The 24998-nt window shown below is 46.4% G+C and overlaps 2 protein-coding genes across 2 annotated transcripts in view; one reads left to right on the top strand and one right to left on the bottom strand.

The window, feature by feature from the left end:
* Positions 1–2598, top strand: part of LOC311228453 (retinol dehydrogenase 7-like) — a gene marked incomplete at both ends in the record, with an annotated part of 217004 nt that extends 214406 nt beyond the window's left edge. The window contains 2 exons of the mRNA XM_084314360.1: positions 355–518; positions 2378–2598. Coding sequence (XP_084170486.1) covers positions 355–518; positions 2378–2598 — 385 coding nt within the window. The remainder of the gene's footprint in view (positions 1–354; positions 519–2377) is intronic.
* Positions 2599–4949: 2351 nt separating this feature from the next.
* Positions 4950–24998, bottom strand: part of lrp2a (low density lipoprotein receptor-related protein 2a) — a gene marked incomplete at its 5' end in the record, with an annotated part of 335411 nt that continues 315362 nt past the window's right edge. The window contains 6 exon segments of the mRNA XM_084314359.1: positions 4950–7763; positions 9398–9469; positions 11844–11960; positions 18485–18598; positions 21797–21917; positions 22456–22573. Of these exon segments, the coding sequence (XP_084170485.1) occupies positions 7605–7763; positions 9398–9469; positions 11844–11960; positions 18485–18598; positions 21797–21917; positions 22456–22573 (701 nt within the window). The 3' untranslated portion in view covers positions 4950–7604.

Below are 24998 nucleotides of genomic sequence, written 5' to 3'. Positions count from 1 at the left end.
GATTCTAATGTGACGATTCAACTGCATCGATTTGATTTTTTTAATGTTTTTTGTGTGTGTATTGTTTTTATTGACCTATAGTCCATTCATGCTGAGTGAATCAGTTCCCCCAGCCACATTTGTGTATTCAAATTTTTTGGGGGAATTAACTGATAGAAAATTTATAGAAAATGTATCGAATCAAATCGTGGTCAAATGAAGAGATTTCATGATGCATTGAATCGTTGCCTGAATAATCGCAATCGAAATTAATCGTTGTGAGGTTGCATCGTTACACCCCTAATTTGAATTGAATCTAATCTAATCTAATCTGATCGTTGCCTCTGTGACGGTCTGTTCCGTCTGTGGCTCCAGGAGGGACATGCATCACTTTGGTATCCAGGTGAGCATCATCGAGCCTGGGTTCTTCAGGACGGCGGTGACCAGTATGGATCTTATCGAAGCCGACCTGAAGAGGCTGTGGAACCGACTCCCCCAGGAAGTCAGACGGTCGTACGGAAGCACATACTTTGATGAATGTGAGTGGATATTTCTATGAACTTTTATTTAATCCAGTGAAAGGGATATTCAATACACTTATTTTGCCATCTTCACCAGAGTGAGTCAGATGAGAAGATTGATATCAGTTTCATTTCTGGGTGTCAGTTTTGGAGCTGTTGGAAGTTGTGTCTTTTCTTGTTGGAATTTTTTTCTGTATTTTTCACCCATACCAATTTAGTCGTTATGCCAATTCCCTTCCTGGTCGTTGCGCGCATTGCCCCACTGACGGCCTGGGGAGGGTGTAGAACTACCACATGCCTCCTCCGATACATGTGGAGTCGCCAGCCGCTTCTTTTCACCCGACAGCGAGGCGTTTCACTGGGGGAACGTAATGCGTGGGAGGTTCACACTATCTCCCCCAGATCCCCTCCCTGCTGAACAGGCGCCCCGACCGACCAGTAGGAGTCGCTGTTTACAACGACCAGGACACATACCCCACCGGCTTCCCACCCGCTAACACTGCCAATTGTGTTAGTAGGGACAACTGACGGAGGTACCGCTGACAGCTGGATTCGATCCCAGAGTCTCTGCGGTGGTAGGCGGGTGCAGGGGCGTACCTTCCTACAGGCGATATACGCGGTCGCCTAGAGCGCCACCCAGAGGGGGGCGCCAAAAAAAAGAAAAAAAAAGATTTAAAACGGTTGTCGGTCTGAGCCTCAGCTTTAGGTGTTCACAGTCAGAACATGCTAGAGCGCTGTGCATTGATGGGTATCGGTCAAGTGTTTATAGAATTGAGCGTTGAGGAAAGAAAGACTAACGTTAGAGAACTATGAAGAGGCAAAAGCCATCCGGCCATCCAGTTTAAAAAGAGAAGAAAAGAAGAAGACGAGAAACGTGCCAAGGTGAAAGGTATGCAATTTTGTACAACTTCCAAGAGCTGATGAAGCAAGCAGAGGCACTTGTACGCTCAGACCGGCGCAGTGGTGAATCTCGCCTAGGGCGCCAAATGTGCTAGGTCCGCCCCTGGGCGGTTGCTTAGTCCACTTCACTTTTAACAGAGCTGGGCTAGCTGCTCCCTACTGCTTCCAGTCATTGTGCTAAGCTAGACTAGCTGCTCCCTACTGCTTTCAGTCCTTGTGCTAAGCCAGGCTAGCTGCTCCCAGTCCGTGCACTAAGCCAGGCTAGCTGCTCCCTGCTGCGTCCAGTCCTTGTGCTAAGCTAGGCTAGCTGCTCCCAGTCTGTGCACTAAGCCAGGCTAGCTGCTCCTTGCTGCGTCCAGTCCTTGTGCTAAGCCAGGCTAGCTGCTCCCTACTGCTTCCAGTCCATAATGGTAAGCTAGGCTAGCTGCTCACACAAGCAATGAAACTGATATAAATTGTTTGGGGAAGATGTCAAATAAGTGTATTTCCCCAAATGTTCCTTTAAAATGTTAATAAAGAGGTTGGTGGGATAGTATACATAACTAATCAATAGAGGCCTTGCATGGAATGTTTGTGTAGTTCTCCCTCTTCCAGTATGGCTGCCTGTAACCACTGGTAACCATTTTGGAAAACCATAACCTCATTTCTGTGCAAGTGGTAGAGTAGGTAAAGCATTGGAAAAACACAATATTACTATTCTATCGTGACTTGTTTACAAGATCCAGTAATAAGTTACACCAAATTATTAAAATGTTCTTGATAAATTAACACATAGCAACCACTGATTTGCACATAGCAACCATTGCTCCTTCCAACGAGGACACACTGGGCATTCTAGACATTCCGTGTGAGGCCTCGATTACCAGAGACACTCGGAGAAGAGATACAGAGAGAGACTTTGCTGTCACCACATTACACCGCTGCATAGAGTTGTCTGGAAATACTTAAGTGTCTGTCCCTCGCTCATCTCCTTCCAGACGTGAAAGCTCAGGACTGCTCCATGGGCCTCTTGTGCAGTTCGGATTTCTCCAAGGTGACCAGCTGCATGCAGCACGCCCTGACGGCCCGCAACCCGTGCAGCCGATACGGAGCGGGTTGGGACGCCAAGCTCTTGTGGATTCCTCTCTCCTACCTCCCCACGTTCGTCTCAGACTTCGTTGTGAGCGTCCTGCTTCCTGTTCCTAAAGCGGACGGATAGCAGCTCCGGTGCGACCCGGTGGACGCAGGAGATACACTGTAAGGGTCTCCAGAGATTGTGGTTTAATACGAGCCCTGCCTCTGGGAGCACACCTGAGACCACACATGGGGCCACACCTGGGGCCACACCTGTGGGGTTAGACCACACCTGGGGCCACACCTGAGACCACACCTGGGGCCACACCTGAGACCACACCTGGGACCACACCTGGGACCACACCTGGGGCCACACCTTGGGGCTGAGACCACACCTGGGACCACACCTGCTGGGTCCTGGCTGTATACAGGGTATCTGCAGGTGTCTACAAGTTCAATTTAAGGCTTTTTAAGACCTTTTTAATACCACTCTGAGCAAAATTTATGACCATACTAGCTAAAACGAATGACTGCTGAATGAAGACACAGTTACTAGTTACCAACCACCTCAAACTGAACCTAAGCAAAACAGAATTGCTCCACCTGCCGGCCAAATCCTCCCCCCTAACCGACCTTTCAATCACAGTCGAGAATGCAGCTGTGACTGCGTCCCCGACCGCCAAGAACCTTGGTGTTGTCCTCGACGACCAGTTGAACTTCTCTGCTCACATCGCAGCGACGACCAGAACCTGCCGATTCCTCCTGAGCAACGTCAGAAGGATACGCCCCTTCCTGACAAAAGAAGCCACCCAACTCCTCGTCCAATCAACAGTCATCTCCCGCCTCGACTACTGCAATGCACTGCTCGCTGGCCTCCCGGCCACTGCCACTAAGCCTCTTCAACTCATTCAGAACGCAGCGGCCCGCCTGATCTCAAACCTACCGAAGTCGGCCCATGTCACCCCACTTCTTAGGGACCTGCACTGGCTCCCCATTGCTGCACGAATCCGCTTCAAGGCCCTCGACCTAGCATACCGTGCGGCAAAGGGAACCGCTCCCGCCTACCTCCGGTCAATGGTCTCTAACTACACACCCTCAAGACCCCTACGCTCTGCATCTTCTGGCCGCCTCAGACCTACTCCTATCCAAGCTCCGGGAGGGTCATCAAAGAGAAGTCGCCTATTCTCAGTCCTTGCCCCACAATGGTGGAATGAACTACCCACCCCAGTTAGGACAGCCGAATCACGTCCAATCTTTCGCCGTCGACTAAAGACGCACTTCTTCAACCATTATCTGAATTAAAAAAAAAAAAAAAAAAAAAAAAAAATCTAACCCTAACTAACCGTACTGTCATGCACTTGTCCTAATAAACTAACCTACACTGTAGCACTCAACACTTTGATGAACATTGTTGCTCAGCTGATAGAGTTGTGCCCTTCCTGATGGCTTGTCGTACAGAACTTGTAAGTCGCTTTGGATAAAAGCGTCAGCTAAATGACTAAATGTAAATGTAAATGTAGTTACTGTATGCTGTCTTTTCTATTATCTCAGCTGTACATACTAAATCTTTGTCGTACCTATAGGCTGTATGTACTTCCACAAGGAATATTAATTATTTTTAGAGGGTACTGTCTACTGTATCTCCTTTCAGTTGTACATGATCTCTTTCTGCAGGTTTCAACAAGTTCAATTTAAGATGTTTTAAGACCTTTTTAATACCAGTCAGAGCTATATTTAATACCAATTTCACGACCATACTAGCAAAAAGAAACACATAGCGACACTGAATTGGTGGCTGCAGTTCCATATAGGCTCTCGCCAGACGCACCAAGCTCCTGGTAGCCCAGCAAAAAACGTCTTGAATACAAAACATTTCATATATTTAATATAATTTCATCTCCCGACAGCCGGGCTGCCCCCCCCCCCCAAGAAATGTAATACCCGTGCAAATTAAATGTAAGATTTATTAATACCTTTTTAAGGCCTTAAATTGAGAATTATGAATTGAATACCCTGCAGATACCCTGTTATCACTACGCTTTGCTCGCTTAGTATGACACGTACCCCCTGGTTCTCAACCTGCGGGGTTGGGATGTCCAAGGGGGGGTCGCAAAATGACTTTGGAGGGTCAATTATTATCTTTATAATGTTTGGTATAGATGCCATATCTATGCCATAATATGTATAAAAGGGGAAATAATTTTTTTTGTCAATGTTCACCATTTCTTCTATACTAGTATGTAGGGGTCGTGACCTGGCATACCTATGTTTTTAGGGGTCATGAACCAAAAAGGTTGAGAACCACCGGAACGAGTCTCTATCACAGTGTTAAAAAAACAAGAGACCGTATTACAAAATAAGAAATTTATTCATTCATGTATCAAGCAGCATCAATTTATGTTCCATTTCTTGATCTAGAAAAAATAATGTGGGCATTTTTTCTTTTTTTTACTGATCATTGATAGTGTTTTGTCCTTGTCATCAAAATATAAAACAATCAGTGTGTGTGTGTGAGCGGAGAATTGATCAGAGATGAATAGAGATCCGCCCACCAATATGGCTCCCGTTTGAAAAGGATTTCTATTTTCTGCCGTGATGTTTAACACTTTCAGTGCCAACGACGGGAAAGCTTGTTAGTTCATGCCAACCGTTGAGTTTGATCGTAATTTTTTTTATTAGCGATTTCCATTCATATTTCATCAATATAGCCTCACGTTACCAGTGGGGATCTGTCTGAGCTCGAACAGGGAAAATACCGGCCCCTATCGTCTCTCTGGATGCGGAGACCAGCGAACCAGCGCCAACCGGAAGGTCGCTGGTTCGATCCCCCGGACCGGCAGGAAAAAATCTGGGCTGGGGAAGTGAATTAATAACTCTCTCCCATACCCTTAACACCAACCGCTGAAGTGCCCTTGAGCAAGGCACATAACCCCCAACTGCTCCAGTGGAGTTGCTCAGTGGCCAACGGTGTCAGACTGTGGTTGTGAATGGAACAGTGTGAATGTGAAGCAGGGCGTTCCTAAAAAAGAGCATCCGTGCTCAGAGAACCTACCCTGGGTAAATAAAGGTTAATAAATAAAATAATAAATAATAATAATACTGCACCCCATTGGATTGGATTGAATGAAAAAAGAGTCCGGATTCCACATTTGACTTGTCAGGCAAGTAACCGGAGACGATCCCAGTCATTGCCCACCATCAGAACAGCATGGAATATGTCTTTCGACCACCCAGCGTTGGATCAATAAACACGATCGATATTTGGAATGGTGATCAGGAATTGGAATAATCTTTTTGGAGAACATCTGATCTGAGGTAAGGAATCTATTTTACCAGTATTGGGATAATCAGAGCTGTTTTCACCTATATATCAACGTGTCCCATATGTGTGTGTGTGTGGCTGTGAGTGTGTGTAGCTGATCAGGAAATAAGAGAATGGATTTTTCAGCCTGCTTCTATAGCGTGCATAAGTACACATATACTATCGATAATCTAGCGTTTATTTGAAAACGATTCATAGATCGATTTTTTTTCTGAAAGTAAAAAAAAACTAGCGTTTTTCAAAATGGTATAAAACGGAAATGAACCGATTTTAAAAAAACAATCCGTTTTGACAATGTTGACTGCAAACAAGTCATTGATAAGCGACGGTCGTATTAGACACATAGCCATAATTTAAGATATAGTTTATGCGTTCACAAATGTGAGTGCTCTGTCATTGAATAGAGCGGTGGCACGCAACAGGGTATATAGGACTGGCACGGCTGGCACGGAAAGTGTTAAGAGCAGGAGGCTCTTCCTCAAGACTCTTCTTCCTGAGGTCTGAGGAAGAGTCTTTACTCACAACGCCACAGCAGAACGTAGAAATACTTTAAAACGGGAGCTATTTGGTGCATGGATCTCTCTATTCAACCTCTGCAAGGTCTTTTTTTGATGCGGGATGCGCATGTTGAAGAATTTTATCGTTTCTTAGCAAATTTATCATAGCCTGTGTATAAAGACCGTCAGATGTTCTGATCACATCCTGTGTATCATCAAGACTGTCAGATGTTCTGTTCACTGCATTTTCAGCCCATATGAATATGTTGTTCATGAATATTAACCGTCAAGTCGTACAGAACGTCATCTCCATGCATTAAAAAAGAAATGTGGGCGTGTTCAAGTATTCAAGCACTTTTTTTTTCCTTTTTTTGTTTTACTTAAAAGAGGCCATTGTTTCTCAAAAATATTACGATCATCTTGATTGAATTATGTCACAAAAGTCAGGGAACATAAGAATAGAAACGTGTTCAATCATGTTAAAAAGTAAGCACAATATACAATTGACCCATCACAGGCCTCGCCCCCTTCTCTTGGATCCTCCAATCACAACCGCTGCTTATCCCCCCGGGAACAAACAAAGCAACCGTCGTGATTGGAGGATCGAGAAAAGAGGGCAGGGCTTGAGATAGATACTGCTCATGAAACATTTTACGGTACATATTTTTTACTTTTACATTACTCTGTAGATAAAGAAATATCTTGGAGCACATACATCTGAAATACTACTAAGTTCAGATATGGACCAATTTGTTGTCATTTTTGTTTGTTTGTTTGTAGCCCTGAAATGAGGTATATAAACATGAAAGATGAACTGTGTACATCTTCAGTTTTGTTCAGTGGCAAAATATAGATAATTAATACCCAAGACATCCCTAATAATAACCTATCATGATACGTCTAGAGTCTGTTCACAATGCAGCTCACCTTTAGATGGGTTATTTAGTTTATGTAGCACTATTCATGAGATCATCTATTTCAAACAGCCCAGTGATATTATCAATATCTTACTCTTCAAAATTTACAAATATACAACATATTTATTAACAGTTCTATCAGCAGCTTCAGTGCAAAGATATACATATTGTACATCGAAAAACAAAAAAAAATCATTCAAGCAAGAATTGGCATAAGAAAGGAACAGAAGGCAAAAGTCACAACGGACTTCTTTTTTCCATATTCTATAGAAATGTATATCTATTCTCTTTTCTTCTTAAAACAATCTGAGTTTTTGTACACAGGCTGCATATAAAAATAGATTCTGTGCAAAGTGTGTGTTTTTTTTCTTCCTTCCATCTCCCCCCGGCTTCCCGTCTGTGAGAGAAGGCGTGGTTATACGTCGCTGTCCTCTTTGACGAGGTTGGCCGTGTCTTGGAAAGTGTCCTCGGTCGGCGAGAAGGTGCTGCTGGTCTTGGCGGGGGGGACGACGAACGGAGACGGCTCAGCGGGGGGACCGACCGCTCTGCCACCCGCCGGCTTGTCGTCCTTCATCTGCAACGCAAAGCAAAGCGGGAGGGTTACTACTGATTACTGTTGCTACCTCAGCTAACGTTACATAAGTTACATGCATTACTACACTCGGCCGTGGGAAGACCTGGTCAATTAGCTTCTCCTCCGCTATCGATTGGTTTGTTTTGCTGTTGATTTCTCTTCAGATCACCATTTGTAATCCCCCCCCCCCAGTTGATTTGATTGGTCCGTCGACAAGAGCGCGACGTTGACGTCGGTGTGCTCAACGGCTAAAGTTGAACCTTTTTCAACCGAGAGTGCCCGAAAAAGCGTTGCTTCGAAAATCAATGTCCAATGTGATCCCAGCCTAAACCAGCGTGTCTGGGTCAAGTCATGAGGTGGAGGTTTACATGGGACCAGAGTTCTGGAGGACCAGGATGTCCAGAGCGCTAGTCCTATACTGTTGCTGAATGTCCCACGCTTTTGTCAAGGGAACCAGTGGCCCGTCTGATCGCTAATCTACCGAAGTCAGCCCATGTTACCCCACTTCTCAGAGCTGCACTGGCTTCCCATTGGAGCAAGAACTACACACCTTCAAGACCCCTCTGCTCTACATCTTCTAACTACACACCCTCAAGATCCCTACGCTCTGAATCTTCTAACTACACACCCTCAAGACCCCTACGCTCTACATCTTCTAACTACACACCCTCAAGACCCCTATGCTCTGCATCTTCTAACTACACACCCTCAAGACCCCTACGCTCTACATCTTCTAACTACACACCCTCAAGACCCCTACACTCTACATCTTCTAACTACACACCTTCAAGACCCCTACGCTCTTCTACATCTTGTAACTACACACCCTCAAGACCCCTACGCTCTACATCTTCTAACTACACACCCTCAAGACGCCTACGCTCTGCATCTTCTGGCCGCCTGAGACCAACTCCTATTCGGGCTCCTAGGGGGTCTTAAAGAGAAGCAGGCTAGTCTCGGTCCTCGCTCCACAATGCTGGAATGAACTTCCCACCACAGTCAGGACAACTGATGTTTATACTACTATGCTACTGTCCTTATACTACTACTGTACCTATCATGCTAATATGTTTATACTACCATGCTACTATCCTTATACTACTACCTATCATGCTAATATGTTTATACTACCATGCTACTATCCTTATACTACTACCTATCATGCTAATATGTTTATACTACTATACTCCTACTACTACCTACCTAACACTCAAGTTTGACACTATTTGACGAACAATACCACTGACCCTTAGCTGTCACGCCTGCCAGAGATGTACCCTTCCTGCTGACCTGTTGTTCACAATTTGTAAGTCGCTTTGGATCAAAGCGTTCAGCTAAATGTGAATGTGAGCACCTGCCCAACTGATCTCCTAGTGTTAACTTATCAGAACCTTCCTGGACTGCTGTCAGTCAGTCCCGCCAACATGACTTAGTGTTCCGCGAAGGCTGGCGTGGACTCCTAACATGGCAGCGGTGATACGCATACGTCTGTCTCAAGATAATGAGCTGTATGTGTATGAACCAAGCATCCTATGTGAAGCACTTTGGTTGACAAGTGTCATGTTTAAATGTGCTATATAAATAAATGTGATTGATTGATGGATGGTGGTGGTGCTGCTGCACTGAGAGTTTACCTCTGAATAAGCGGGGTTCTCAAACGTAGTGCTCGGCTTCAGTTTTCTTTTGAAGAAGTTCCACCGGGACTCCTGCGGACAGAGACAAGACGGTGAGAACCTTCTAGAACCTTCTCTCTGCCCCGTAGACCATGTTCACACTGCATGCAAAATGTACTACCATGTTCACACTGCATGCAAAATGTAGTATCATGTTCACACTGCATGCAAAATGTAGTACCATGTTCACACTGCATGCAAAATGTAGTACCATGTTCACACTCACACTGCATGCAAAATGTAGTACCATGTTCACACTGCATGCAAAATGAACTACCATGTTCACACTGCATGCAAAATGTAGTACCATGTTCACACTGCATGCAAAATGTACTACCATGTTCACACTGCATGCAAAATGTAGTACCATGTTCACACTGCATGCAAAATGTAGTACCATGTTCACACTGCATGCAAAATGTAGTACCATGTTCACACTGCATGCAAAATGTACTACCATGTTCACACTGCATGCAAAATGTAGTACCATGTTCACACTGCATGCAAAATGTAGTACCATGTCCACACTGCATGCAAAATGTACTACCATGTTCACACTGCATGCAAAATGTAGTACCATGTTCACACTGCATGCAAAATGTACTACCATGTTCACACTGCATGCAAAATGTACTACCATGTTCACACTGCATGCAAAATGTAGTACCATGTTCACACTGCATGCAAAATGTAGTACCATGTTCACACTGCATGCAAAATGTAGTACCATGTTCACACTGCATGAAACATTTTCACACTGCATGCAAAATGTACTACCATGTTCACTGCATGCAAAATGTAGTACCATGTTCACACTGCATGCAAAATGTAGTACCACATTCACACGGCCATGTTCACCACTGCATGCACAATGTAGTACCATGTTGTTGTTCACACTGCATGCAAAATGTAGTACCACGTTCACACGGCCATGTTCACACTGCATGCAAATGTAGTACCATGTCACACTGCATGCAAAATTTTGTGCCATGTTCACACTGCATGCAAAATGTACTACCACGTTCACGGCCATGTTCACACTGCATGCAAAATGTATACCACGTTCATGGCCATGTTCACACACTGCATGCAAAATGTAGTAAATAAAATAAATGGTAAATGCTGCATTTATACAGCAGCTTTTATCCAAAGTGCTTTACAATTTGTTCCTCACATTTTACTCACACATTCACACACCGATGGCAGAGGCGACCATGCAAGGTGCCAACCTGTTCATCAGGAGCAATTAGGGGGTTAAGTGTCTTGCTCAAGGACACTTCGACATTCTGCCCGGGAGGAGCGGGAACCTCCGGATTACCAGACTACTGCTCTACCTCCCGAGCCACTGTTGCCCCACGTTCACGGCCACGCTACCCTTACCCTGTGCACGCCTTAGTGGTCAATTCTGATTTATTGCTCAGATCAGACTATTTTGGTTTGGCTGTTTGTTCAAATTTTTTTTTTTATCAATATCAATATCAGATTCCAGTGTGAACCAGTCACACGCTCCTGGACTGACCCGCATGCGCAAATGAACAATTACGAAGATGGACGTAAAGAATTGTGACGAATGTCAATCTAGAGTGACGTATACTGTAAAAGTCACATGGAAGTCGCACGACTGTTCAGACCGAGGTTGCGTCGCAAAAAAAAATCACCACACCTTCATTTCACTATAATTATGTCTTATGTATATGTATGTGATGAATAAACCTCTTGAATCTTATGAAAGTGGCCTAAATCAGAATTGAAAATCAATCGAATTCCATGTGACTTGTGCTGTTCACACTATTGTGAAAAAAAAACTGATCTGAGAGAGAAAGATATTTTGCACTTTGAGATTTGCTCCACAATTATAAAGCGCATTACCAAATCAAATATATTATTATTAAAGAAAGAGATGATTGAGTCAACGAGCTGTGACGGCAGCAAGGTGCCCCCTGTTGAAACACTGTCGCCTCACTACTAGATCTGCTGCATAGTGATCTACTGGATTGAAGACCTTTTTTGTAATACTCTGAAATGTATCGTTGGAGCCTTTTGACATAATTAATCAATGACGGTAGCCTATAATATGACGGCTAAAGATGTGTGTTACGTTACTTTTGAGGCTGTAAAATACTTATTTCAAGCTCTCGGTGCTGTCGGGCACCCGGCAATAATGCAGCGTTTCCATGGAAACAAATGGAGGAGTAGAAGCCACACACTACCAAAGGGTTAACCCTTTCACTACCACACTGCAGACGGTTAACCCTTTTCACTACCACACTACTAAAGGGTTAACCCTTTCACAACCACACTACAGACGGTTAACCCTTTCACTGCCATACTATACAGACGGTTAACTGTCTGTAGTGTGTTTGTGAAAGGGTTAAAGGATCTGCGTTCGCGGTCGGAGGAGACTCACCTGGACACGTGTGGGCAGAGCAGACGTCCGCACGTAGCCGGCACTCTGGTCCACGCGGTACGCCGGGTTGGCAAAGTTATTCTCCTGCTGTTCACCGGCGCAGACGTTCACCGTCACCTGTTTTACCAGAGAGTGAAAACAACAACATAAGGTTATAACGTCGGATGTAGCAGATCTAATACATTGTGAATCTGTCTTCACTAGAGATATAATACATTGTGAATCTGTCTTCACTCGAGATATAATACATTGTGAATCTTATGAATCTGTCTTCACTAGATGTAACTGAGGGGTACAATTCCCTGACTGTATTGAGAGTATGGTATTATTAAACCACTACTTAGTTATGTACTTTAATTACTGGCCATACAGTACATGAATATATCTGGTGAACACCCACACAAGAATACGGCAATGACACATAAAGTTCTAGTTAGAGAGATTTATTATTATTAGAGCAAGCAACGGTAGGTTACAGATTGAGAATTATACTTGCGCTTGTAAGGCGAAGAACACACGTAAAGTAGGTCAAGAGCGTAAGTCCATGAGAATAGTAAGATGGGTATAACTGACGCCACCTGTAGCATAGCAATTACGTAAGGCACACTAGTAGTCAGCTGGAGACACTGGGGGGTTCCCTCCGGTTGTAAGCCGGCAGGGTAGAGGAATGTTCGGGTGCAAAGTCTGGGTCAACGCGGAATAAAGAAGCTCCAGCTACGGGAGTCGGTGCAGTACTCCCTTGATCCATAGACAAAGCAACAGCTATAATCCAGTATGCCCGACAGCATGGATGAAAGCTAGCCAGCCTCCTCCTAGAGGCGGGCTCGAGGGTGCTCCTCACAGGGGTAGATCCCACACGATAGTGGGGTAGACGGTTCTCTGCTCCAGCAGTCACGGTACCAAAGCAATATAATCCAACCAGAAAATGGTTCTGCATTCGCCGGTGTAGATTCTCCTGTGCACTATCCGTCACATTAAACTAGGTTGAACTTGACGTTACTTCACCAAACTATGACACTTTACTATCCTATTCGCACATGTTCTAAGTGCTCTATTTAGACGCAAGGTTGCTCACTTCACTTGGTCGTTGACTCGTGGTGAAGGCTTTACTAGTAATGAACAAACTGCTGCTGTTTCCACCTGCGCCGTATTTATACGTAAGGTGAATTATCTAGTGCCAACCTCAGTTCTGTCTCGTATTACTGCGCAAACCTGGACATGTTGAGACATGCCTTGGCGTTGCCTTTGAACTTGCCATTGGGGGTATGGTCGTTGGCGCCTAGGGGTCGCTGTCCAATAGGAGAGCGAATATTATGGTCTGGTTTGTACCCAGGTAAAGGGATATTCCGTGTATATATACAAAGAATATACAAGGGATATCAAACGATATACAAATATTATACAAGGGATATCAAGCAATAAATATATATATTCAGTTTAATCTGACCCTTTGTAACAGCCGCCTCCTAATTAGTCCACACCTAATTAGATAAAGCAAAGACAGATTAATGGTCCTGTCAACTACTCAATGTCTGTTGTGGGGAGTAGGGCAATTTACAAAGTCAGTGGGTCATGATCATCATCAAGGGAGTCAGGGAGCCTTGGCAACTCTATCAGCCTCGCCACGGGTCGGGTGTGGCGGTGAGGCAGGTCGGCCCTCCTGGGTATACTGGGCTGTGCTTGGCTGTGTCTCCACATCCTCCGTCTGTTCCTCTTGTTTGGTCTGTACCCTGTCTGAGGAGGGGCCGGTTCCGGCCGCCCCATCAAGGAGTCGCTTGGGGTGCTGGGTTCGAGGTCATCTACGTTGCTTGGAGCGCAGCTGAGGGGGGTGGAGTTCGGAACTCCCTCTTCCTGGGCCCACGGTTCTCTCACAGGCCTCTCGTCTAATGTCAATAGCCTCTCAACGGGCTGTACGAGAGAGTGACCGGTGTCGCTCACCTTTGTGTGCAGGCAGCGTGTAGACGTGGGTTGACTGTCAAGTCCGTAGAGGGGGCCCTGGAGCGTCCACCCCAGTCGGGTCTGAACCGCGACTGGGCATCCTTTGGGTCCGATGTGGGCCGCCTCAATTGGGAGAATGAGGTCCGCGTGGTCGGAACCTATAAGCAGGGTCGGTGTGGCGCCGTCAATAAGCGGTATAGGTAGTCTGCGTAGGTGCTCGTACTTCGCCATCAGCTGTGGGATGGGGTAGGTGTACTGTGACAGGCCTATGTCGTGGCTGGTGAAGACGTTGGTGATGCTATACTGCTTCTCGGGCTGGTCCACCGCTGCTATCTTGAAGGAGACATTTTCACCCTTTATGGTCTTCTGGTCTCTTCTAATGGTACGGATTGTCATTGTACCTTTGGCACCCCGCAGACCCAGCCGGGCTGCGGCGGATGCGAGGAGGAGAGTCTTTTCAGACCCATCGTCTAGGACGGCGTTAATGTCCAGGACCTTGTCCTCGTAGCTCAGGAGCACTCTTGACCACTTTGATGAGCACTCGGGGGGTCCCGCTATGCTGGTCTATGTGGAGCACTCCTGTTGGTGGGTTGCCTTGGATCTTTTGCTGGTGGGCCCTGCACAGTGATGCGCGGTGAGCGGCGCCCGCCTGGGCCGCCTCACGCCACTGATCAACTTGGACAGGGTTCAGTGTCTTGTATTCGGCGCACTGTGCCAGCCAGTGTCCGCCGTCGCAGTAGGTACAGACGATCTCCCGTTCCTCTCTGGCGGGGGAGTTGTGACTCGACGGTGGTGGCGCCGACTCGGGGTAGGACTGGTGGCACTGTCGGTCCCCGTGTCTGCTGCGACAGTCGGGACACCAGGGGGTGGTTTCAGGCCTGGTCTGTGGTGACACCGCCTCGGCTTGATACATCACCGTGATGGGCCCACTTTGGTTTCCTGGCGGACGCTTGTTGATGTCGTGCAGGACCTCCAGGTGGGCGCCGTCGCACTTGCTGCATTTCTTCTTTAAACGGCACTCAGCTGCCATATGGCTGCGCGCGCAGCGGTAGCAGCGGCGGTTGGCTTTGATCCACTGACTCACCTCGTCAGTGGTCAGCTTCTTGAAAGTGTCACATTGATACAGCCGATGTTCCCCTTCACAGTACTGGCATTCAATCTTCCACTCCCCCTTGGTCGGGGGGTTGCTGTGGTTCTCGTGCTGCGGCACTGACTCGGCCTGGTGCATAACAGTCACTGACCGGCGGTTATCGTTGGACCTCCGAGGTCCATCTCTAGGGCTAGAGTCACTCCACACGAATGTGTCCAGTCTTAGACTGCTGACCTCCCTGGCGAGGAAGTCAGCTAGGTCTAGGAGGGATGCTTCTGGGCCGTTGGGGTCGCGGTGGTCTCTCTGCCGCCGAAAGCGCTCTTGGCGGGCTGGAGGGAGCTTCTCTAGTATTCGTTCTACATTAGAGTTAGCATATAGTTCATGTCTCCCTTTTTCCTTTTGGGATCCCAGCATCCCTACTAGGGATTGTACCTTGATAGAGAGGTCATCCAATGCTCTATTGTCTTTGGCTGGGGGGAGGCGGTCGATATCTCTTATTTCTTGTATCACGTAGTCCCATATGCGTCCATAACGCTGGTCGAGGGCCACTAGAGCCGCGGAGTATGGGGTGCTTGAGTTGGAATATGCCAGCGCTATATTATGCGCTCTGGGCACCTTGAGATGCTTGAGGAGGATGGCATATTTGTACGACTCATCAGGGACATCGGACATCATAGTCTCCAAGCACATCCGTAATTCCGTGTACTGTGCTCTGTCCTCGCGCGTAAAGTCTGGGAACGTCGGTGTGCCATGCCATGGATGGCTGGCACATTGGTGAGCGTAGGGGAAGAGACCTCCTGGGCGAGTCTCCCCGTACGTGTTGTCGTGGGTTGGTACTTGGTGGGTACCAGGGGCCGGGTACCCAGGTGCTGTTCCTCGGTGCTGACTGTACGTCAAACTCACCCGTGAGTTGGGTCGGGGGTTTGTAGTGCAGTGGCTCGGGGCTGACGTCGGGGCTGTACTGGGCCTCCTGGTCCAGAGTACGTTGCTGCTGGTCGGGGCTGTACTGGGCCTCCTAGTCCAGAGTACGTTGCTGCTGGTCGGCTTGACATTCCTCCTCTTCCTCTTCCTCTGCTAGGTCCTGGAGTCTTCTAGTCAGTCTCTCGGCTACGTAGGCCGGTTCTTCCCGGTGGCTGGGTCTCGTATGGACCGGTCGGGGAGGGGGGTCGGAGACGTAGACAGGATCCTCTTGTTGGCCAGGTCCCGGGTCGCTTCGTCGGGTAGGGGAAGGTGCCCTAGACCCTTGTCGTGATGATCTCCGGGAGCTCCGTGCGGAGCGAGGGGGTGTCGCCATGGCAATCAATTGTTCTATCATCTGCGCCTGCAGCCGGTCGCGCTCTGCTTCGCGCTGGGCATGGGCGGCGTCGCGCTCTGCTTCGCGCTGGGCATTGGCGGCGTCGCGCTGTGCATTGGCGCTGGCATGGGCGGCGTCGCGCTGTGCATTGGCGGCGGCGCGCTGTGCATCGGCGCGGCCTCTTTCAATGTTCTCTTCCGTCTGAAGGCGTCTGGTCTCCAGTCTTATGCGGTCGTCTTCACTCCTTTGTTGCGCCTGGAAGCGCTCTCGCTCGGTTGCAGAGTGTTCGCGTTCACTAAGGGCTTGCGCTTGGAGTTGCGCGTGAAGGCGCTCTCGTTGGTCTGCAGCTTGTTCGCGCTCGCTCGTCTGTTGAGCCTGGAGGCGCTCTCTTTCCATGGAAGACTGTTCGCGCTCACTAAGCGCCTGTGCTTGAAGTCGATCGCGTTCACCCTGAAGTCGATCGCGTTCGGTGGAGGCTGCCAGGGTGGCGATGAATGCCTGCGCCAGCATCTGGTCCGCCTCTCTGGGGGATGACACTGACGGAGGTGATCGGCTTCTGACAGTGCTCGTTGGAGATCTGTTCTCTGGGCGCGCCTCGAGATCCATCTCCTGGGCGCGCTTCTCTTGTGGTGGTGTGTCGGGTTCTGTCCCTGGAGCGCTTTCTTTATCCTGGAGCTCTCCGGGGACTATTCCGTTGACGTTGTCTGGGGGTATAGTCATGTCATGTCCCCCCTGGTCCCCCCCGTGAGCTTGGTCAGTTTCGTTAGAACCCACTGGGTTCTCTACTGGCAGGGTCGCCTGGTCGGTAGGTTTTGACATGCTTTGACTATCCGCTTTATCCGCATTTAACGTCTGTTTAAAGCTAGGTATTAGACTGACAGCGTATTCCTCTAGATAGGGAGGTGGCTGACGTCTGCGCTGCGGGCGTTCTAGCTTGGGAGAGCCGCTTGGGGAGTGTTCACCGCTGGCCATGGTTAATATCAATATTATATTAGATATTACACTGATACCATCCGGCTCGAAGGACCAATTGTAACTGAGGGGTACAATTCCCTGACTGTATTGAGAGTATGGTATTATTAAACCACTACTTAGTTATGTACTTTAATTACTGGCCATACAGTACATGAATATATCTGGTGAACACCCACACAAGAATACGGCAATGACACATAAAGTTCTAGTTAGAGAGATTTATTATTATTAGAGCAAGCAACGGTAGGTTACAGATTGAGAATTATACTTGCGCTTGTAAGGCGAAGAACACACGTAAAGTAGGTCAAGAGCGTAAGTCCATGAGAATAGTAAGATGGGTATAACTGACGCCACCTGTAGCATAGCAATTACGTAAGGCACACTAGTAGTCAGCTGGAGACACTGGGGGGTTCCCTCCGGTTGTAAGCCGGCAGGGTAGAGGAATGTTCGGGTGCAAAGTCTGGGTCAACGCGGAATAAAGAAGCTCCAGCTACGGGAGTCGGTGCAGTACTCCCTTGATCCGTAGACAAAGCAACAGCTATAATCCAGTATGCCCGACAGCATGGATGAAAGCTAGCCAGCCTCCTCCTAGAGGCGGGCTCGAGGGTGCTCCTCACAGGGGTAGATCCCACACGATAGTGGGGTAGACGGTTCTCTGCTCCAGCAGTCACGGTACCAAAGCAATATAATCCAACCAGAAAATGGTTCTGCATTCGCCGGTGTAGATTCTCCTGTGCACTATCCGTCACATTAAACTAGGTTGAACTTGACGTTACTTCACCAAACTATGACACTTTACTATCCTATTCGCACATGTTCTAAGTGCTCTATTTAGACGCAAGGTTGCTCACTTCACTTGGTCGTTGACTCGTGGTGAAGGCTTTACTAGTAATGAATGAACTGCTGCTGTTTCCACCTGCGCCGTATTTATACGTAAGGTGAATTATCTAGTGCCAACCTCAGTTCTGTCTCGTATTACTGCGCAAACCTGGACATGTTGAGACATGCCTTGGCGTTGCCTTTGAACTTGCCATTGGGGATATGGTCGTTGGCGCCTAGGGGTCGCTGTCCAATAGGAGAGCGAATATTATGGTCTGGTTTGTACCCAGGTAAAGGGATATTCCGTGTATATATACAAAGAATATACAAGGGATATCAAACGATATACAAATATTATACAAGGGATATCAAGCAATAAATATATATATTCGGTTTAATCTGACCCTTTGTAACACTAGAGATATAATACATATGTGAATACCTCCTCTATGTGAGCGTTGACACAGCGTTCAGCAGGGGGTACATGTGAGCGTTGACTCAGCAGGAGGTGAATGTGATAAGTACCTGAGTGGCATGGATCACCGCAGGGTCACTGGAGGCTCCAGCGCTGCCGCTGGAATACAGAGGGTTCTCGAAGGTGACCGGCTGCCTCCCCGACTCACTGGCCAAGTTCTCATCCTGAGGACAGAATATACATTTATTATTTATTCTTATTATTCAACCTTTATTTAACTCATTCTGCGCCAACCACGTAATATTACGCGTTTGCTCGCCAGCGGTTCAGCGGAAAACACGTAATATTACGTTTTTAGATAGTTTTTTCTTTTTTTCGATTTTAAAGGGGACATACTTGCTATTCCTTGCACTATTTGGGCAACATTACACAATTCCTGTGAGTCTATGGAAGACATCTGTACGTTTTTTTTTTCAAACAAAATGCATTGTTTTATATTTCTAATGAAATACTCAAAAGCATAATTTTTCAGCCTCAGGATTTCAGGCTGTTATTGGATGGGCTCCGCCCATAAGCGCTTTCAGTGACAGTCACCCACACAGTATGATACATATGAGAGAGAGCGAGAGAGAGAACGAGCAAGCGAGAGAGAGAGAGAGAGAGAGAGAGAGAGAGAGAGAGAGAGAGAGAGAGATAGAGGGGGAGAGAGAGAGGAGATGCATCCCTGACACACACGCAGTCAAGTTTGTGTGTGTGTGTGTCCGACGACGGAGAGAGATGGCGCACACACATTTACACACACTTCTGCATGGTCCCGCCGGTCCCTCTCTCTCTCTCTCCCTCTCCATATCTCTCTCTCCCTCTCTATCTCTCTCTCTCCCTCTCTCTCGCTTGCTCGTTCTCTGCCTCTGTCAAAACCCGTTTGAGGAAGTGTCAGGTTACACTATGCGCTACAACCATAGAGGGGGCGTTACTGCAAATCAGTACCTTATTCACGTCAGCAATACCGTCAAATCAGAACAGCTTAGTTAAGTGAGGGAAGATCTCGTGAACTCGAGACTAGACTGATGAGTCAATATGATAATTAACGACACAGACCACATTGATATAATCCCCAATTGCTAGGATACAATGCTAAACACTGGAAAAAGCCATTTATAATGCATGGGACCTTTAATATTCTATACACTCTCACGGACCTCAGTGTTATCATTGGAACTCATTCTGAGACCTCGAGAGGGCAATGCCAGCCGAATCCTGCTAGGTACTGTAGCAGTATTGCCTACCCTTTAAAACCTTTTTTTTAGCAAAGGAAATATATATGACATCAATCCTACTTTGATCCTACAATGATTTCACATCGATCAACGTATGTAGTATTCAAAACGTATGCCGTTGCTGACGATCAGAGCATCACAAAACAACCCCCCCCCCCCCTTTGATGCCTTCATGATGAAACATAATACCTATTATATACCTTTGATTTGGAAATAATATTGTGTCCAGGCGAGCAACGTGAACGCCTTTTCAAAATGCACATAGCACTCCATAACTCAGCTTCCAGGAATCACTCTGAAACTATACAATATTCACGACGGGATAACACACGAACGTATACATGAACAAATTTACTCTTTTTTACATATTGGACTACAATAGTGTCTGTCAAATGAGCCAGACTATTTTCTCCATATCTATAATATAATATATAATATAATATACTATATAATATAATATAATAATAATATAATAATAATATATAATAGATCCGCAAAGATCGTGAAATGTCGTGAAAATAGGCAATGGAAAGCTGGCGCTAGAGAGCAGAGATGGGCACTGGCTATGGCGTTGGTATGAGTTAAAGGTGCTGTAAGTGGTATTTTATTTGTTAAAATAAGTGATCTACATGTTAAAATAATTAAATGTATTAATTATTATTTAAAAATAAAAGAAGCAATTTATTAATACTATGAGTCACTACAGTATTTTTTGTAGTTAATCTCTATAGTGTGTACTACTATTTACTGTAGTTTGCTTTTATAGTATCTGTAGATACTATATCTATATCTGTACATATCCCTTACCTACTCTTACTAGTTACGCTGCTGGCCAGTATGACTTACTACCATAGTGTCTTTATACCTGTATCACTGTACATATTAATACTACAACTCTGTACATACATCTGATTAGCACTATTACTCAGTACTCATTTATATATGTTATACCCAGTTTAATCACCTGTACATTGTATATTACTGGTGCACTTTACTGTTACATTTGTAGTCTGGTTGGATGAACCTGTCCTTTAACCTTTGACCTGACGGTGGGATTTTAACCTGTCCTTTGACCTTTAACCTGACGGTGGGGTTTGAACCTGTCCTTTAAGCTTTGACCTGACGGTGGGGTTTGAACCTGTCCTTTAACCTTTGACCTGACGGTGGGGTTTGAACATGTCATCTAACCTTTGACCTGACGGTGGGGTTTGAACCTGACCTTTAACCTTTGACCTGACGGTGGGGTTTGAACCTGTCCTTTAACCTGAGGGGTGGGGTTTTCTACAACAGCACAGGGACCAGAATATATTAGTCTATTTGAAATTCAACTTAGTTACACATCTGGTGCTGAATTGACCTGAACTGATCTCTTTTCTTGATCCTCCAATCACAGCTGTCGTTTGCCCTGAAAGCAACAGTTGTGATTGGAGGATCACAAATGTACCTCTTCTCAACATCGAGGGGGACATGTTCCCTGTAACCCCCCCCCCCCCCCCCCCCCCCCTAAAGCTACGCCTGTATGGCTACACATCCCAGGGACGCCTCAACAACAACTGGTTTATAAACTACTAATCTACAACTCTTTATAATCCAGATTGACCTCCGTGACCCAGTGCTCTAGTTTCTCAACCTGCGCTGCCTGAGAGACTCGCTGATGGCTGGAAATCAATCTCTCCTGTTAATAAATAACACTTTATGACACGGTTCCAACGTCAACATGGCCGGAAAACTTGCCGAAAACTCGTCGCGACCGGGGAGACTAGAGAGAGACTGGTTGATGGTATCACACTCAGCCACTGGATAGACTTAACCCTTTCACTGCCGCACTACCAAATGGTTAACCCTTTCACTGCGACAATACACAGAAGGTTAACCCTTTCACTGCCACACAACAGCAGGTTAACCCTTTCACTGCCACACTACAGAAGGTTAACCCTTTACTATCACACTACCGACGGTTACCTAAAGAGAGACTAGTTGATAGTATCACACTCAGTCACTGGAGAGACTAAAGAGAGACTAGTTGATGGTATCACACTCAGTCACTGGAGAGACTAAAGAGAGACTAGTTGATACTAGTATCACACTCAGTCAGTGGAGAGACTAAAGAGAGACTAGTTGATGGTATCACACTCAGCCACTCACCATCTGCATGGCCGCGTCGATGAATGACACCCCGATGTGGGCGGGTCCCAGATCCACGTTGTCACCCGAGCGAAACGTCACGCCGTTACCGGTGTCACCGGATTTCACTAGACTGCTCAGGCTGGAAAAAGACAATAACAATAAAGTGTTATCATTACTTTATTCTCGTATTTAAAGTTTTTTTATTTTGGAAAATAACATTTAAATTTTTCTTTTCTTAAATGGGCACCCCCCCCCCCCCCCCCACACACATTGAGAGGAAATGCGTTTGCATATGGCCACCAGTGATGTCATCGGGGACATTGTATCCTTGTGTTGTGTCGATTACAGCAGCGTGAAATTATGTAGATTTCATATTATAGGGGCCTTATCATTTCTTGAGCTGTAACTAACACAATATCACTGGTGACCACATTCAAAATAATTTACTCTCAATACGTACGTGTTAAACTATATACATGTGTGCAAAAATTATGAAATGACATGAGAGCTACCTGGGTAACTTAGATAACATGTTTTTATTGTGTGGTTTTATTCAATTTTTTACGTTTTCATGTTTTATCTTATGTTGTGGACTTGTACAGCACTTTGGTCAACTTTGTTGTTTTTAAATGTGCTTTATAAATAAAGTGGATTGGATTGGATTGAACATGAGATACCTGGGTAACTTGGGCATGGAGGGGATGAAGGAGCCTGTCCGCCTGTAGTTGAGGAAGACCCCGACCGCCAGCCCCCCGGTGACCAGGATGACAATCACCGCCAGCAGAATGGCCACAGCTGGAGACAGAAACATAAACACATTCGATATTCATCTACATCAGTGGTATTTGCCCCTTTTGCGAGCTCAGACCCATTCCCAATGATAACATCAGGCTGGATGGATGAAAATGAATGGATATAGCTAATAAAAGAAATAACGATTAAAACCTGACTTTTTTCCATGATTGGCGCTGAATGAGTTAAGTGTGGTATAAAAAAGTTTGAGAACCCCTGATCTACAGAAAACAACATGTTGCCATTGTGGTGGAGGCTTTTATCCAAGGCACGCAGACTCATCCCCTCACGACCACAAACTGCCTCGTCAGTCTTTCCTGCCAGTAGCCATCGGGCTCCACAGCCGGGGGCGTGGCCTGCTGCCAACTGCTGGAGAACTAACAGCTGGAGAACTTGAGAACTGTAGAACTCCCTGAGCTACACTCATCTACTTCACACCTAATCAGGGTTGAGATGGTACGGTCCTGTAGGGGTGTCTGTCTGATGGTACGGTCCTGTAGGGGTGTCTGAGATGTATAGTTACAGGTAAGGATATATAAACGTTTTGATCCCCTTGTTTTATTTTTTTTACCTCTTTTGGGGAGGGGGTTGTCTTTCATATTAGCTATATTTCTTGTGAGGGGGACACATTTACCTCTTCTCAATATTGAGGGGGACATGTCCCCTGCACCCCCCCCCCCCCTAAAACTATGAAGTGTAGTCGCTACAGATACAAATGTTGAAAATGATTATATTATTATTCCCAACATCATCATGTTAACGTGTTAAAATCACATGTGACCCATTAAGTTGCTGAGCTGTGGCTTAAGGTTAAAGAATAACGACGTGACAAGAGTTTAAATACGTCTGGCGTCGCTCATCAGTGACGAGCGGGACGTTGGACGCAGGGAACAACAGTCTTCTGTGTTTGCTGAACCCTAGCGCTTTGCTGAGCTGTGTTCGTCAAACAGTGTTGAACTTGAGTGCTACAGTCTGTGCAATGTGCACAGTAGTAAAGACATATTAGCGTAGTAGTATAGACATATTAGCATAGTAGGTAGTAGTATAGAGATTAGCATAGTCGGTAGTAGTATAGAGACATATAGCATAGTCTGTAGTAGTATAGACATATCAGCATAGTAGGTAGTAGTATAGGCACACATTAGATTACTTACATTTACATTTACATTTAGTCATTTAGCTGACGCTTTTATCCAAAGCGACTTACAAGTTCTGTACGACAAGCCATCAGGAAGGGCACAACTCTATCAGCTGAGTAACAATGTTCATCAAAGTGTTGAGTGCTACAGTGTAGGTTAGTTTATTAGGACAAGTGCATGACAGTATGGTTAGTTAGGGTTAGGTTTTTTTTTTTTTTTTTTTTTTTATTCAGATAATGGTTGAAGAAGTGCGTCTTTAGTCGACGGCGAAAGATTGGACGTGTTTCGGCTGTCCTAACTGGGGTGGGTAGTTCATTCCACCATTGTGGGGCAAGGACTGAGAATAGGCGACTTCTCTTTGATGACCCTCCCGGAGCTTGGATAGGAGTAGGTCTGAGGCGGCCAGAAGATGCAGAGCGTAGGGGTCTTGAGGGTGTGTAGTTAGAGACCATTGACCGGAGGTAGGCGGGAGCAGTTCCCTTTGCCGCGCGGTATGCTAGGTCGAGGGCCTTGAAGCGGATTCGTGCAGCAATGGGGAGCCAGTGCAGGTCCCTAAGAAGTGGGGTGACATGGGCCGACTTCGGTAGGTTTGAGATCAGGCGGGCCGCTGCGTTCTGAATGAGTTGAAGAGGCTTAGTGGCAGTGGCCGGGAGGCCAGCGAGCAGTGCGTTGCAGTAGTCGAGGCGGGAGATGACTGTTGATTGGACGAGGAGTTGGGTGGCTTCTTTTGTCAGGAAGGGGCGTATCCTTCTGACGTTGCTCAGGAGGAATCGGCAGGTTCTGGTTGTCGCTGCGATGTGAGCAGAGAAGTTCAACTGGTCGTCGAGGACAACACCAAGGTTCTTGGCGGTCGGGGACGCGGTCACAGCTGCATTCTCGACTGTGATGGAAAGGTCGGTCAGGGGGGAGGATTTGGCCGGCAGGTGGAGCAATTCTGTTTTGCTTAGGTTCAGTTTGAGGTGGTTGGTCGTCATCCAGGCGGAGATGTCGGACAGACAGGCCGAGATCCGCTCAGAGACGTGGATATCTGAGGGAGGGAAGGAGAGGAAGAGTTGAGTATCGTCGGCATAACAGTGGTAGGAGAAGCCATGAGACGTGATTAGTAGCAAAATGTATAATAGTAACAGACAGTATGAAGGTAGAATTTTTTTAAATTTCAGATATTGATTGAAGAAGTGTGTTTTTAGTCGACGGCGGAAAATTGGGTGGGTTTATCTATATCAGGGGTTCTCAAACTTTTTTATACCACAACCCCATTTTATTTAGGATTTTTTTTGGCGACGCCACAC

The sequence above is a fragment of the Notolepis coatsorum genome (assembly GCF_963971535.1).
Source record: "Notolepis coatsorum genome assembly, chromosome: 5".
Classification (NCBI taxonomy): domain Eukaryota; kingdom Metazoa; phylum Chordata; class Actinopteri; order Aulopiformes; family Paralepididae; genus Notolepis; species Notolepis coatsorum.
The sequence above is the reverse complement of the archived record's forward strand: the minus strand, read 5'-3'. Positions and strand labels throughout refer to the sequence as shown.